The sequence below is a fragment of the Suricata suricatta genome, chromosome 4 (assembly GCF_006229205.1).
Source record: "Suricata suricatta isolate VVHF042 chromosome 4, meerkat_22Aug2017_6uvM2_HiC, whole genome shotgun sequence".
In the NCBI taxonomy this organism is placed as follows: Eukaryota; Metazoa; Chordata; class Mammalia; order Carnivora; family Herpestidae; genus Suricata; species Suricata suricatta.
The window spans coordinates 157,038,984-157,055,551 of NC_043703.1; the positions used below are offsets into that span (position 1 = coordinate 157,038,984).

General features: G+C 50.5%; 1 protein-coding gene across 4 annotated transcripts in view; it reads right to left on the bottom strand.

Annotated features, from left to right (window-relative positions):
- Window positions 1–12,324, bottom strand: part of LPIN1 (lipin 1) — a 72,209-nt gene extending 59,885 nt beyond the window's left edge. For 2 of the 4 annotated variants that reach the window (XM_029938284.1, XM_029938283.1), the window contains exon 1: window positions 12,040–12,321. In XM_029938284.1, coding sequence (XP_029794144.1) covers window positions 12,040–12,084 — 45 coding nt within the window. In that variant the 5' untranslated portion in view covers window positions 12,085–12,321. Of the gene's footprint in view, window positions 1–12,039 lie in introns of all 4 variants that reach the window. The other 2 variants (XR_003908049.1, XM_029938285.1) reach the window with 2 other exon arrangements.
- Between the last annotated feature and the right edge of the window lie 4,244 nt (window positions 12,325–16,568).

Below are 16,568 nucleotides of genomic sequence, written 5' to 3' on the forward strand. Positions count from 1 at the left end.
GGGGGGCGGGGCGAGGGCGGGGCGAGGGCGGGGCGGGGCGAGCGGGGCCGCGCCAGGGCACTCGTGACGCGCGAGCCGCCCTGCCTCTTTCAGCGCCCCTCTGGCCTCAAGCATCCGAGCCCCCTACCTCCGAAGACGGCGCGGGTCCACGAGCCCCTCCTTCATAGCCCACCTTAGCTTTCCTGTGGGCGAGGACTTTGGGCCACGTTTCCGATTATCCTCCCTAAAGCCACAGTCCTATATTTAATTCACCAGGCTACACTGACATTTTCCCCAAGCCTGGGCATTCAGGGGGCATGCAACGTCGGCTGTAGGGGCAGCCAAGTGAAACGCTCCAAAAAAACCCCCAGGGCCTGGCGGGCTGCCATCTCGGGTCCTAGTCTTCAAGAGCAGTAGGACCCGGGCAAGTCCCTCCACTGTTCTATCCCGGAGCCTTAGGATCTGCAACCACATGGTGGCAGAAGGCCTGATTGGCCATATTGCAATTTGCACTTCGATTTTCTACAGAAGTCCACCTTCCTCCTTTATCCGAGTGACCAAGCACCCCTGCCGCACCCATTCATTAAGCATACTTGTCAGGCTCTATTCCAAACACTGAGAAATGTTGCTCAGAACAAGAGACAGGACCCAGCCCCTTTGGAATTTCCATTCTCCGATGAGGAGACAAGGCGAGGAACAAATAGTGAAAAAATAATAATCATCCAGTGGCAAAAAGAAGTAAATCAGATGATCACATGCCGTCTCACTTGAACAGAAATCCTAAACGACAAGAAACGCTGAAGTCCTACAAAGATTTGGAGGCAGAGCTTTCTAGGGAGCAGAGACAGCTAGTGCCAAGGTCCTGAGGCAGCCCTCAGTGAGAGGCTGGAGTCATGGAGTAGCTGGAGGATAGCAGAGACCAAACATTTAGGATCTTTTAGCCAACGAGGAGGTTTAGATATTCCAAGAAGGGTTTTAAACCTGTGAATTGCATGATCTAATGTACATTTTTAAAAACCACTTCTCGGCTGTGGAAAATGGAGTGTAGGGGGCCAGAGTAGAAGCAGGCACATTTCTACAGAAAATCAGAGGAGATGATGTGGGTCAGACTGATAGCAAGGAGTGAGGTGATTGTGAGAAGTGGAAAGAATTCAAACATATTTGGGAGATAAAACTCATGGATCAGCCGATGTATGGGTGGGGTGGGGGTAGTGAGTCAAGGGTGAAATCCTCATTTGGGTCTTGAACAACCGAGGGATGAAAAACCACTGCTTTTTACTGCGATGCAGAAGGAAGAAGCAGCAGCAGGCTTGGGGGGAAATTCAGAAGTGCACTTTGGCCACTCGAAGGTTGAGATGCTTTTCAGCCATCCCAGCGGAGGTGTCGGGAAGACATCAATGCAGAAGTCAGGCTGGCCCTAGACAGAAGAAGGGGGTCATTCCCCCGCCCCCGGGAGCTTTGCCCAGGTGATGTGTCTCCTTCCAGCTGTCCACCTGAGGATACATTCGTGCTGGCCTTGAAGGACTCCCATCTGGGCAGCCTGTCCCCAGGAAAGCAGGTGACCCCTTCCCATTGGCATTTGGGGGGAGGGGGCTACAAGGGGGATTATTGATTACAGATCTCATCTGTGTCTCTGTGTCTCAGAGACTGGACTTGAGAGTGCACCCCTGCGGCAGGCTGACCCCCAGGAGGAAGCATTCCTATACGCCCCACCCTCCCAGGGAGCATCTGGCCTGGGGTCCAGAAACAAGGCTACTTTGGAAAAGTTTTCTAGAAGGAAAGTCCAAGTTCAAGACACTTAAGGGAAGACCTTACTTAAAATAAATCTTGAATTATTAGAAATGTGGAGGCTAGAGGTCTAAAAACAAACAAATCCAGTCCAAAGCACTGATTCTACAAACAATGAACTTGGAGCAGAGTGGGGTTGGGGTTCACCCCAAGGGAGGCATGGGACTTCCTCTGCTTATCCCCATCACTGCCACAGCGGCTAAGTGGCCAAATGCCTCAGGGGGGAGTTTTTCAGAGAAGCCTCCAGAAGAGAGGATTAGGCGAATTACAGTTCCTGGTTGACTTTCCCATCCTGCGTTGTCTGGAGTCCCCCCTGGGAGGGCCCTTGCTGCGCTGTCAGCTAAGGCTGCTGACCTAGCTGTGACTCAGCCAGGAGAGCTGAGGTGATCCCCTTGGCCAATCCCAGCACCTACCGCCTTCAGCTCAACTCGGAAGATAAGAAGGAACCACAGGGATGAGTAAAACTTGCTCCAGCCTCCGGCAGCAGTGGCAGCAGCAGGGAGAAGGAAGGGATGAGGGAAAGCAGGGCAAAGCAGCACACACACACACCTTTGATTCTAATGACTCAGTTTCACAATCTGGAAAATGGGAAGCAGGTCCGCTCTGAGGGTGGAAAAGTCCATCCTGTAAAATTCATGGGCACCCTTGCTGACCGGAAAGATTCTTAAATTCTGAAATCCCCATATGTTAAGGAGTGGCAACGCCCTGAAGGAGGTGTTCCCGGCTCCTCTGTGATCCCGAGAGAGCAGCCAGCTCGCCTCAGCTCCAGGACTCAGCAGGCTGCTGGGCTCCCTCCTAGAAGGGACAGGCCGAGAGCACCAAAGAATGACAGCTCCTCAAACACCACAGTCAGTCTGTGCACCCTGCATGGAGAGTGACCAAAGTGGCCCTGTTCTAGCCGGAAACCACCCCACTTTCGGCCAGTGATGCTAACTGGATTCTGCTGGGGATTCTGAAATTGACCAGAGCTGGCACCCAGCCAATGGAAAGGGCTCTGCGGGGGGGGGGGGGGGGGGGGGGGGGGGGGGGGGGGGGGGGGGGGGGGGGGGGGGGGGGGGGGGGTGAGTGCCCTTCCTCACAGGACCCCAGGAAACATTGTCAGTAGGTGTGCAGATGTCTGGTCTCCTGACAGCGCCGAGGGTCATTCCTGGTTTGCTCTGTAAACGCCCAGGGCCCAGAGGACACTCAAGAAAGAACAACGCATTTTCCTCCCCGCAGAGGGCTGCCCTGTGTCTCTGGAAGGAATGACCTGGGCTTTCAGGAATGGAGCACATCTCCCGGGATCCAAGGCCAGCCCTTGGCTGGAGGCCCCTCATGAGGTAGGGGCATCCTGGGCTTTCCCTTGCTGGGGGCCTAGAATCAGGAGGGAATCATGACCCACCCAGTACCACCTCACCCCCTTGAAGGGCGGGGGACAGAGACCGAGTGGGTCCCCTGCAGGTGGGCGGGCTGACCAAAGCAAGTTTCATGGGGGGAGAAGCAGGCACAAGAAGCCCGGGGTCCCACAAGGATAGAAGGAAGAGGAAGGTGGACCAGGGGAGGAAATGTCTACAACCAGAGCACAGAGCCCCACGCCCAAACCAGAGTGAGGGTCACAGATGAGGGCTGAGGCATACAAGGGAGCAAAAGAAGTCCCAAGGAGGTAAGGGGGAGAGACTGACAGCTGGCCCTGCCTGGATCCTGGAGGCCACGCCAAGTGCACCCTAACAAGACCGGGAATCAGGCAGCATGGCGTACCCTCCCTCGGCAGGCACTGGGCAGTTGAGGATTCGCAGGCACAGGGCGCAGCAGCAAGGCAAGGAAACCCCAGGGCGTGGGGCAGAGGGAGATGGGGCTCATGCGGGGGCTGCTCTGGGGGGAGCCTACCGGGCGCACACCAACTCGCTCCGCCCACCCTCACTTGTCACTCAGCTGGGCTTCCCTTCAACGCTCATTTCCTGAGTGTCCTCCCTGGGCCAGGCAGACCCTGTGTGGAGTTCCAGGGGCTTCCTGGGGGAGGAGGCCAGACACGGCCTCTGTCCTCAGTGCGCGCATGGGTTAGGGTAGTGATCCTGGCCAACCACATGAGTACACATGAAAAACTGTCTCCCCTCCTGCTCAGGGCTGCCAGGAACTGAGGGGTCGTACATTGCCAAGGAAGAGGCTTCAACTGACCTTGGTGACCTGAGCAGGCTGTCGCATGGGCCAATCTAGGCCAGGTGTGGAGGAACAGAACTGTGGGAGTGGGCACCGAGAGTGCAGGACAGGCTGGTGGGCGCAGGGGGGAAGGAAGTTCCTGACTGGCCTCTGTTGGGTGCGGGGACCACAGCAAGTCCCATGACCGCTCTGGGAGAGCTCCCAGCCTGTGTCCCCTGCGATCAGGACGGTCTGGGACACCCTTTCCCCTCTAGCCAAACAGGGAAGATTCCTAATGGGCCAGGCTAGGGCAAGAAAGCTACATTTGCTGGGACAAGTACCTTGTACCCTCTTCCCGGTGCACTCAAGCCTGCAAGACCCAGGTCTTTGTTGCTAAAATGAAAGCCACCGGCCCTGGACAGAGCCCCCTTGCCCCAGAACAGCGAAGCAAGAGGAAACTGCAGTCTCAGCCTCTCCAGGAGTGGACATGGAAGCCAGTAACTCTGGAGTTCTCTGCTCAGCACCAAAGAGGTCTTCTGTCAGACAGACCCAATCTGTCCCCTAAAGGAAGATGAGGTAATCCACCTACTAAGGGCTCCCTGTCCTTCCCCCAACGGAAGGTGACCTTGCCTGAGAGGATCCTTTCTTTTCTTTTGCTTATTTCTTGCCCCAACTCCCCTTCCCGTTAAAACCACATATTTTGTGTAGCGTTGGAGCTTCCTTCTCTAAGACGGGAATGAATTAAGCCAATTAGATCTTCAAAGGCACTCAGTTGAATGTGGGGCTTTTGAACTCTAAAAGGAGCCCACACCCCCTTGGAAGTTGCGTCCTGCAGCGTCAACTCCAGATTGGTAGGTCTGAGTTGACTTTTGGAGACCTCGCTCGCCTTCCTGGCTCCTCCCCAGCCTCCGCCAGTCCCCAGTCCCAGGACAGACTGTCACGCTGTTTGCAAAGACCTGAACATTTGTCAGAAAGGACACCAGGCCCAGCTGGATTGTGGAGGTGGGGAGGGGGAGGGGAAGGGCAGATGAGGCAGCAAGAACAAAACAAGGCCACTTAGGGAACTGGGGACAATGACCCGTCATCAGCTCAGCATTGCTAAACGGCCACTATTCTAACCACTGGTGAGGCCATATTCATGTATATGAAAGTGAATCTACCCAAGAAGAAAACGTATTTGGAGTTCAACTGAGAAACGCATTTGCTGTGGGCTCAGTGTTCACCTCTTCCCCCCACAAATTTCTGTGTCGAAGCCCTAATTCCCAGTGTGATGGCGTTTGGAGATGGGGAGGCAGTCGGGCAGAGGTGAAGTCATGAAGTAAGGCCCGTCCAGAAGCCTAGACCACACAGGTTCCTGCAGAGAATACTCTGCCGCCAGGTACCGTGGGATGAGGTCAGGGCCAACTTGGTGTCACTGCTCACCGACTGGGCTTTTCAGTGCACAGTGCTGCTACCAGTTAAGATAAAATCTATGATGCCCAGTGATACAATCCTTTGTCAGCTCTTAACAAACAATTAGGAAGGCAGAAAAGGACTGGGTTTGCCAACAAATGACAACATGTGTCAACATGCAGAATTCGCCCACGGTGGCCCCTGCTTGCTGCCTGGATGGAGCCCAATACAGCCTCTTCATTGTTGACCTAGAACGTAGGTGGGCTGGCTTGAGGAAAGTCGCTCTCTACGCTCTGACTGCCGATTTCCAGTCATCAATCTTCCCATCTCTTGTTTGTAGAATAAACAAAGCCATTCTAGCATTGGAGATTCTAACCCACATCCAATGCTCTGAAGCAGGGTTTCCCACAAAAACGTGTCACATATTAGCATCACCCTGGAAACTATTAAAATTCTTAATGCCCCCAGGGCACCTGGGGGGTTCAGTCAGTTAGGTGCTCGACTCTTGATTTCAACTCAAGTCATGATCCCCAGGTCATGGGACTGAGCCCCACAATGGGCCTGGGATTCTCTTTCCCTCTCTCTTGTCTCTGTCTCTCTTTCTCTCTCAGAATAAATAAATAAACTTAAAAGAAACTTATTTTGTAAACCTCTCAATGCCCAGACTACAGTCCACATGCATCAACCACAGTTTCTGAGGTTAGGTCCCAGCATCGGTATGCTGCAAAGCCCCCTATGAGACTCCAGGGTCCAATCACTTGGAAGAACTCGTGTTCTAAGAAGCAGCGTCCCTTCATCCTGTATCCTGGCCACTGCCCGTCTCAAAGCCCATTCTTGCCTCTTGCAGCCCCCCATGCCAAGGGCCATCCTGTAACTTACATTTCTTCTAATTGTCCAGACAGCCGAACCCATACTAGCCAGCTCAAGCAAAGTGAGTGAGTGAGTGACTCTGTGTGTGTGTGTGTGTGTGTGTGTGTGTGTGTGTGTACATGTGTGAATGCAACATGACATATTCAAAGGAGCCATGGATTCCGGACGTGGACCTGGAACTATGGCGGCTTTCTCTCGTTCCCACTCCCTTCAGTGGGTTCGCTCTGCCCCCTCTCTCCACCAACCTGCTTCCTCCCCCCACACACAGCTTCTCCCTCCATCCTCTGCCCGGCCACCCACAGCCTGTCGTGTGTCTTTCCCCTTCACACACCTGTCCCCTTCAGATCCCCTGCCCCCAACATCCTAAGAGAAAACTCCTATCAACCCACGTCACCCTCTCAACCTGCTGTGCACAAGTCTCTTCGGTCGCTGAGGTCGTAAGGATGGCCGCCTTCAGGTCACATGTCCCTCCCCGGCCGGGGGCTTCCCAGTTCTGCTCGCATCGCCTTTCCCTTCACCTAGCAGCCCCTGACACGGCGCTGAACGTTGTAGGACATGGAGCCAAGGGCCCAGTACTGCGCCTTCCCTCCAGGTCTTCCTCAATCTGCTGTCACCACTGTCACAGACTTGATGCGCGCGAGAAAAGGAGCGAGGTGCTACCGAAAGGCAGAGGCGGCAGGGTCCACCTGGTGGCCGACAGGCAGCGCCCTGGGCAGTCTTTCCAACCTGGGCTCTGACCGCTTCCCCTCTTGCTAGCTATTTGATCTGAGGAAAGGCACATCGGACCTCTCTGACCCTCAGTTTCCTTTTCTACTAAACTCGGGTCAAAAACACCTGGTTCTTGGGGCTGTTTGGGGGAGTAAATGATCTAAAGCACTTAGTGTCATATCTGATAACAGTATACACGGTCCACTCTGTGAGTTTTACAGTAATGACAATGATAATTACTCTCATTTTTATTTATGATGAGCACTCAGGAGCCTGCTAGCAAACACAGTATCAGGTTTGGGCCTTCGGGGTGGGGAGGACTTTCTGCAGATGACAGGCGTGCAGGAGGAGTCCTGCCAGAATGGCGGAGCCCACACGGGGAGACACGGTGAAGGCCTGTGGAGGATGGGGCTCTGAGTGTCACTCTGAGTGCTGCAAATGCCCAATGGCCTCCCCAGTTTGAATGTGAAAAGAAACTCGTATTGTTCTCTTTTCCCCAGTGAGCGCTGGGCCCGGAGGGCGGCCTCCGAAGGTGTGCAGAGCACCTCCTGGATTGATCGCTCAGGAAAGCAAACGTCAATTTCCTTGAAGAGCACACGTGTTCCTGGGACTCAGGAGAGCCCAACTCTATTTTCCTTTCACCCAAAGCAGAACATTAAAATCACACAGAAGTAGAACGACAGGCACCTGCAAGGAATATCACAGACGACAGAGCAGTATTCTCTTCCTGCAGCGTCCACGGGAACACTTCCTCGGCACCTTTCTGGCCTCTCTCGCCAGCCCCCATCCCTCCCAGGTCTTGTGAGAGGCACTGTCGGATCACAGCTCAAATCCTCCTTTCTGGCACAAGGGTCCATGTGCATCGAGAAAAAACGGCGGTCCTGCCTGGTGCACCAAGGGAGAAACCCTCCTCTCCTCCCTTTCCTTAGAGCACTAACGACATGATACTTATTCTAAATTCCTTCTCTGCCTCGTTGAGATGTAAGTAAATCTCCCTAAAAGGGAAATAAGCCTCTGAGCACCTGTGCATCTCAGAAATGTGCTGAGTCTCTCCCAGGTGCTGCGCCTCACTCCAGGGTGCAGACCCAGCTCCGATTACAAAGGATACCAGAAGTTTCATTCTGCCTTTGGGTAGAGGCAATGAGCAAACAAGATGGCCGCCCCGTGACCGGGTAGGCTGGGACCAGGCGTGGGTGATGAACGGCGCTGTCATCAACCACTTGTCATGTCACGTGAGAACATCGGGCAGCACGGGGTATCGGCCTGACGGTGTAGCGGGCCGAGATTTCTTCCTGTCGCTGTCATCTCTTAGCCGGTTGCCTGTGATACGCATCCCGTTCTGGTTTGGTGCTTGTTCAGTAAACTTTTTTTCTCCTCTCCCTTCATGGAGATTCTGTTTTTAACAATCCATCCCCGAACACCGGCGCAGGTGTCCTCAGGACAGAGGCCTTTCCTGACCTTCGGGGTCACTGAGCCAGGACAGCAAGTTGACAGTATGGGGAAGCTAATGTCAACTCAGGAGGGATGCAGTGCCCACCTGATTGTGGTCACAGGTCAAGTTGTGATTGCTATCTTCCAGCTCTCAGCCTGTGAGTTCCCTCCCAAAGGTGCTAGCTAGGAGTCCAAGGATCCATGGATAGAAGGCACAGAGCCATGTACCTATCGTGGTAAAAAATTAAATCTTCATTTCACTGACTTCTAACTCAAATTTAGTAGTATCTCCTTGCATTGTGTCTGCAACAAACGCAGTAGGATTAAAAGTGCCCGGGACCAACACCAACACCCTTTGGGAAGACTCACAGATACCTTCACGCCACATCGGAATGGTTGCAGACACCGCAAAATGTTACATATGCTCCTTCCTTCTCCACAAGTATGGTCGCTATTGGATCTGCTGCGCGGGGACAGGACACCTGAGGAAGTCAGGTGCCTAAGACCCAGAGCCAGGCTGCCAGCCTCCACGGAGGTTTAGTCAGAACAACAGAGACTTCCGGCCCCACCACCTGCCACCGTCAGGTGCCTTGTGTCCGGCTCCACGCTGATAGCATAGAGCCTGCTTGGGATTCTCTGTCTCTCTCTCTCTCTCTCTCACACTCATTTGAGCTCTCTCTCTCTCTCTTAAAATAAATAAACATTTAAAAAGAAAAGAAAGAAATATATGTATATATATATATATGTGTGTGTGTGTGTGTGTGTATATATACATATATATATATATACCAGTTAAAAAAAATTGTCAGATGAGACACAATAGTGCAACCTAGCTCTATACCGCCTACAAGAAATCAGCCGACGGGGGACCACGATGGAAGATCATGACTGGACACATTGGTCACTGCCCACCGAACTTTACAATGCAAAGAATATCACTCTAGGTAAATTTCAAAAGTCAAACAGGATATAGGAGTGAAGACAGAATGCAGGTGGCGACCAGCTGTATTATAAATGAATCACGTAATCACACTGAAGAGGATGGAGAAGAAAGGCACTGACCCAGCTCTGGCATTACGTGTTTTGACTGAATACCAGAAGGCTAACAACTTAAGAAGTGGATACCAACACTGTCCTCCAGTTGATAAATATATTTCTCACAGAAGAGTGGATTAACAATTCTGAAACCACTGTATCTGGATATCAGGGTTGAAAATGTAAGTAAATTAAATTGTAGATAACAGGAGGGAGGTTTCTTGCTGTTGGGGAAAGAAGCCATGGAAAAGCGGGACATGCTACAATGTATCTTGTGGTCTGAATTGGAGTCAGATCTAAACTCACATTTGTTAGTTGATGTATGGATGGATGGATGGATGGATGGATGGATGGATGGATGGATGGATGGTTGGATGGATGGATGGATGGATGGATGATAGATCGATCATTCAACATACACGTATTTAAGCATGGGTTATTCTATATACATATATTTTTATCTCTTTCCACTGAGAAGGACTAGACGTAGTGACCCTCCGGTAGCAATGAGTGCACACACGTTTTGGTTTTCAAACACTGTTTTCCCTAGGGTACAACAGTAGCTCAGTCAGTTAAGCATCCTACTTTGGATCAGGTAATGACCTCTTGGTTTGTGAATTCAAGTCCTGCATTGGACTCTGTGCTGACAGCTCAGAGCCTGGAGCCTGCTTTGGATTCTGTGTCTCCCTCTCTTTCACTTTCTTCCCCTCCCCCCACTCACGAGAGGGCGCAAGCGTGCACACTCTCTCTCTCTCTCTCTCTCTCTCTCTCTCTCTCAAAAATAGATAAACATTTAAAAAGTTTAAAAAAGTAAATACCATTTTCCAATCAAAGAAACCAGGGTTCATTAGGAAACTGGTTCCAGGGCCTGAGCAGGGGAAGTGGCAGAAGCCCCTGGAAGGTCTTGTGGGACCACAAAGTAAGGAAGTTGCCAAGAAAAAAAAAAAGGAAGAAAAGAAAAGGAAAAAAGACGGACAAGCATGTCGGAAGAGTATAGGAACCGACCTGAAAGACCTCCCCATGCCTGAACTTGGACCTTGTTCAACAAAATAACATTATTAGATTACAACCCAAATAATTCAAGAAAGTTTATGAATCCATATAGATACAAGTAATCACGGAATAAAGAAGTGAATGATAAAGTGACTTCTTTAACGTCCTTAAAGAAGAATTCCAGTTAATAAGTTCAGAAAATTGGGGCAAGTGGGAAAATCACCATTATAAAACCAGAGGAGAAATTGCCAGGCAGGACCCACCAGTGGAAGCTAAGGTTGGTGTGCAAAGGTAGAGGCGCGAAGAGGCTATCTCCAGGGTTTCAGAACACTTAGTAATTACAAAGGGAGGCCGGAGTGGAGGTCCTGGCCTGCACCGCGTCACCCAGGCCATTGAGGCCAACATCTCAGCCATGCGCAGGGACACCCCCTCCCTCTGAACACCCCTGGGGTGTTAGGACTCCCTGGGGTGGCACGTAAGTTCTGTTACCTTTTTCTCAATAACATGACACTTCGACACAATCATGGAAACACATTAGACAAACCCAAACTGAGGGACCTTCTAACAAAGCAAGTGATGCACCCTCTTCAAAAGAGTGGAGGGCGGGAAAGAACGGGGATTGAGGATTTGTCACAGAAGGGTGGGGAGACCAAGGGGACGGGAAGACTCAACGCCACTGAGGATCCTCGATGCAATCCTGGAACAGGCACGACGATTGGTAGAAAAACCAAAATCTGAGTAAATTCTGCAGCTCTGTTTTTAAAGAATGGATCACTGGTTGGACATTGTCACATGTTTGTAATATAAAATGATTAGTAAAGACCCAAAGGCCCGAGGAGTCTGGGAGTGTTAGACACTGACTTAGAGAACTCCCTGAAAATACACTCTGTGTCAGATGCTGGTGCATACATCTGAATGGCATTTCCTTTGCATTTCCCATGTTAATAAGATAAAATATTAGGAAAATCATTTTTATAAATTAGAATTTTATAATATGGGCATGGTTTATCATTCTTCTTTTTTTTTTTTTTTTGAGAGACATAGAGAGACAATGCAAGCAGGGGAGGGTCAGAGAGAGAGGGAGACACAGAATCCAAAGCAGGCCCTAGGCTCTGAGCTGTCAGCACAGAGCCCGACACGGGGCTCAAACCCACGAAACATTAGATCATGACCTGAGTCAAAGCTGGATGCTCAACAGACTGAGCACCCCCAGGCGCCCCTGTTTATCATTCTTAAATGGACTCCACAAGGGGGTGCCTGGGTGGTTCAGTAGGCTAAGCATCTGACTTTGGCTCAGGTCATGATCTCCCAGCTCAGTGAGTTCAAGCCCTGCATCAGGCTCTGTCTGTGCTGACAGCTCAGAGCCTGGAGCCTGCTTCGGATTCTGGGTCTCCCTCTCTCTCTGCCCCACCCCTGCCTGATTTTTCTCTCTCTCAAAAAGAAATAAACATTTAAAAATTTTTTTCTTTAAAAAGGACGCCATGAGAAGGCATTTACACTTAATAGATGACAAGACTTGTATAAAAGCCCAGAGCAAACCAACTAACCGAAGGTAGCGTCGAAATGCCAGAGCCTGGCTACAGGCTTTAGTGTCCCTGAATGTCAGTCCCGGGGCCCATTCTCCAGTGAGCCCTGTGCCTGAGAAGCCAGCATCGGGGAGCTTTTGACATATAACACAGGAAGCAGTGAAAACCTCATTGTGCTCCCCCCTCCCTCCCTGCCACGTACCGTAGCTGCTGGAAAAAAGCCTTCCCTCTTCTGTTTGTAGGACATATTGTCAGGACCTCATTCAACTTCGTGAACTTCGCATGGAGGTCCCTGCTCATGGGAGCTTTGGCTTGTGGGCCAACCTTCCTCGTTAGCCTGGTTGCCTCCTTCTCAGCTGGCTGGGCCACCACTTACTGGCCTCCGTTAGAGTAGGCATGGCTGGCTCCTCCCAGGTCTTGCCCTTCTCTCTCCTTCCTCCTCATCTCGCCCCTGAGCCCTCCTCCCTCCTACTTTCTCTTCTTCATCATCCTTTCATTTGCAAGGGCTCCAGGAAAAGCTCATTGTTGGGTGGCCCCATTGTGATGACCCCCTGGGGCTATGATGTCAGACTTTGATGGTGTCAGAGGAGGAGGGAGGTAAAAAAGATGAATGAAGACTAAGTAAGGGCTGCGCTGGTGGTTTGAGCCCAGTGCTGGGTTCAGAGCAGAGCCTGGTCCACAGCGGGGTGGACAGGAAACTGGGAGCCCAGCAGAAACAAGGTTTTTCATGGAATCAGGTTTTGCCTTGCAGATTTCTGAATTCATAACAGACCAACTGGAAGGAACTTTCAAGAAAGCAGTCATTGCAACGAACTGAGGACATTCTGAAGGAGGAAATTAACTAACCCCTTTTTTACCAAGCATGGAAAAATTTGGAGTTATCTGCTACATCTATTAAGAGATTTCTGTAATTGATGTTGTGGCAGGGGGAAATAAAATCAATTCTCAAGAAGTTTAAGGCTATGTATGAACTCTAAGCCTTATGAAGCCTAAGTCACAGGGGGAAATTATGAATAATTGCAAGATACAATTGTTGAATTATTATCCAATCAACTAAAGATATTTTTAAACTGGTGGTACAGGTGCCTGGGTGGCTCATCAGTTAAGAGTCGGACTTTGGCTCAGGTCATGATCTCCCGGTTTGTGGGTTCAAGCTTAGCATTGGGCTCTGTGCTGTCAGCTCGGAGCCTGGAGCCTGCTTTGGACTCTGTGTCTCCCTTTCTCTCTGCCCCTCCTCGACTCATGCTCTGTCTCTGTCTCTCAAAAATAAACACACAAAAAAATTAAACTGGTGGCAAAATGTAAGGTTATTCTACAGTCAGAATGGAACCCTTTAAAATAGGACAGTCACTTCCATACATGCATCATAAGTGTTTGCTCAGATGTAACCCTGGGAACCCAAAGCATTAAGATTAGAAGTGGGGTTCTCTGGGGCACCTGGGTGGCTCAGTTGGTTAAGCGTCTGACTTTGGCTCAGGTTATGATCTCAAGGTCTGTGGGTTCGAGACCCACATCAAGCTCTGTGCTGACAGCTCGCAGCCTAGAGCCTGCTTCAAATTCTGTGTCTCCCTCTCTCTGCTCCTCCCTCCTCAAAATAAATAAACATAATTTCTAAAAATTTAAAAAAAAGAAGTAGAGTTCTCTGTTCTTACTACCAAGAAGTGAAATTTGAAAATACTCATTCATGAACCATTGGCCACCTCATTCTTTGGGAAAATCCAGAATGGGAACCAGCCCTCTGTCTTCCAGACACATGAAACCTACCTCTCCGTTCCCAGGTCCTCTTTGGATGGTGCTTTTAAATCTCAGTGGAAAAGGCACATTTGAAGGATGCGTTCTTACCAGGAAGAGAATTTTTTTCCTTTTGTCTCTAGCTCTTGGTGCCTTGGATAGCTTTGTGGTTACTGCAGAATGTTCTAATGTCAAAAAAAAAATGTTTTAACATCAAAAAGCCTGGGTGGTAGGTTCTAGAGACCGCTGGGGATTTGTACGTCGCTTTGTTGACTTGTCCTTGTGCAACGCTGCACCTGGTAGTGAATTGCACCAACGCGGCACTTCCGGCTGTCCTGGAGAGGAGAATGCAGTGGAAAGCGGCACCTAAAATATTTACAAATCCTTTCAACTAAATACCGGTTTTTCTTTTGCCTTTCATCATTATGTTTTATTTTACTAGCCTTTTCTATCGTTTCTCCAGATCTCGTCCACTCTTCCTTAATGAAAATTTGGGGGCTAAGAAATATTCCCTGGCTCCTGAAGTTGTGATTCTCGGCTTCAAAAGCGTGCCCCGGGGTGCAGTCTTGTCCTGAGCCCAGAAGGGGAGTTTCCCAAGCCGGCAGGTTCAATGGGCCACGGAATTCCAGCCCCTGTCCGGCCTGCCAGCCTCGGGAGAGTAAGATCCCGTAGCCTTGCGTGTCCCCAGCCCTGTGACGCTGGGCAGCACCGAAACGTCTGTTGGCCTGAAACAAGGGAGAGAATTTTTTCTAGTCTTCTCTACAGGTCAGGCCACACCCGCAAAGCCACATCCAGGGCTGGCCATGGGACCTGAGGACCGAAAGGATGGCGGCATGCCCGGTGGAAGAGAAGGATCCGGTGTGGCAGGGAGGGCCAGACTGTTATCCAAGTGCACTAACGAAGCAGTGTGAGTGCAGAAAAGCCCAGTGTGAGGACACGGAGAAATGGAGGCCTCGTGTCAAGGGCTGAAATACAAGGACAGACTTAGGCTTGTGAGTGGACTCCAGTCTGTGAGAGCAGTAACGGCAGCACAGGGGACCTAGTGAGAGAGGTCAGGCCTGGGCTCACAATCTGCACCGTGTCTGGGGCCCAGCGGCTCCCAGCCGGGGCCCCTCGTTGGAAAGGGGCTGTGCAGCGTTTTCCAAACGTGAGGCGGGAAACTGAACCGGAATTCCGACCGCTACTCCCTCCCTGCCGTGACTCTGTGAATTAGCTCTCTCCTTCTTCCTGTCTTCCCCAGGCGACTGCTGTGTCTCCTGCAAAACCGGTGTGAGAATTCTAGGTTAGCAACAAACACAAAAACCCTGATTCAAAAGGTACATGCTCCCCTATGTGAACTGCAGCATTATCCACGACAGCCACACTATAGAAGTAGCCCAAGTGTCCGCCGATGGGTGAATGGATAAAGATGTGTGCGTGTCATGCACCGTGAACTCTTCCCATTTGCAATGACATGGATTGAGCTAGAAAGCATAATGCTAAGTGAAGTAGGTCAATCAGAGAAAGACAAATATACCATTTCATTCATATGTGGGATTAAAAAAAACATGAACATATGGGAAGGGGGACAAAAGAGAAAAACAAACCATAAGAGATTTTATGGAGAACAAACTGAGGGCTGCTGGAGGGAGCGGGGGTGGGGGGATGGGCTCCCTAAATGAAAGACGGGCACTGAGGAGAGCACTTGTAAAGAACACTGCGTGTTGTACACAAGTGTGAGTCACTAAATTCTACTCCTGAAACCAATACTACACTGTATGTTAACTAAGTAGAGTTTGAACAAAAACTTTAAACACACACACACACACACACACACACACACACACACTGATCCTGAGAATAAGCTGATTTCAAAACATAGTTTCAGATCTGTCCCTGAGCCAGATTCTCCCTGTAGAATCCAGAACCCAGGTTCTATCTGTAAGGTAATCCAGGTCCTTAAGGGGAAAGTGGCTCCCCCGATCTTCACACTAAATTTGACCCGTGCCTCAGCCAAATGCCATATGTCCCTCCCAGAACAGTGAGAATGTTTAAAAAAAAAAAATCCCGCAAGTTTTTCTGGAATCCAGGGTATCTTGGGCAGGGTGTGGCTCTGGGGAACCTGGGTTCCAGTCTGCATTCCGTCGCTTACGAGACCCTGCACGTGTCACCTCAAGACCTCAGTCTCCACATTGGAAAGCAAGGAAATGGGCATAAAGGATCATCGGCTCTGACCCGTCTGCAGTGTGACTTCATGGGCACAGTCTTGGGTCACCAACCCTGCCCGCCCATCCCCCAAACACACACAGATGTGACTGTTGGCTACGGTCCAGGGCACCTCTGGGCATCTCTAATTAATTCAAAGGTTACTGAGATGGTTTCAGAAGAAGAAATTGATGTGAGTTCACTTTAACTTTAAAATAGATAACACCGGGGCACCTGGGTGCCTCAGTGGGTTAAGCATCCGATTTCATTTCGGGTCATGATCTCGTTCACGAGTTCGAGCCCCATATCAGGTTCTGTGCTGATAGCTCAGAGCCTGGAGCCTGTTTCAGATTCTGTGTCTGCCTCTCTCCCTGCCCCTCCCCCCTCACACTCTGTTTCTATCTCTCAAAAATAAACGTTAAAAATTTTTTTAAAAAAAGATAACATACTACCAGATTCTTTCTCCTACCCCCTGCTCCCTCCCCTGGGAATGTGTAAGTGAAGATTTGGGCATCACTAACCTAATTAGAGGAGGTTCTGAGCACCATAATCATGTGCAAGACAAAAAAGTCCATTGGGAGCTTCTGGAATTTCAAATGGGAGGCAAGGGGTGAGGGTGGGCAGACAAGTGTGTATCCCTATGCCAAGGCTAGGCAGTTCTGTCACATTCTGCTCGGTTAACGTCGAGTCCATGCAGTGTGATCTTGCTCGGTCACTGCTCCACTGCGCCACAGGGTCCTTGGGAGTTCAGCTAGAGAGCATCAGAATCAGGGTGCATCACCCTAACACACACATACACACATACACACGGGAGTG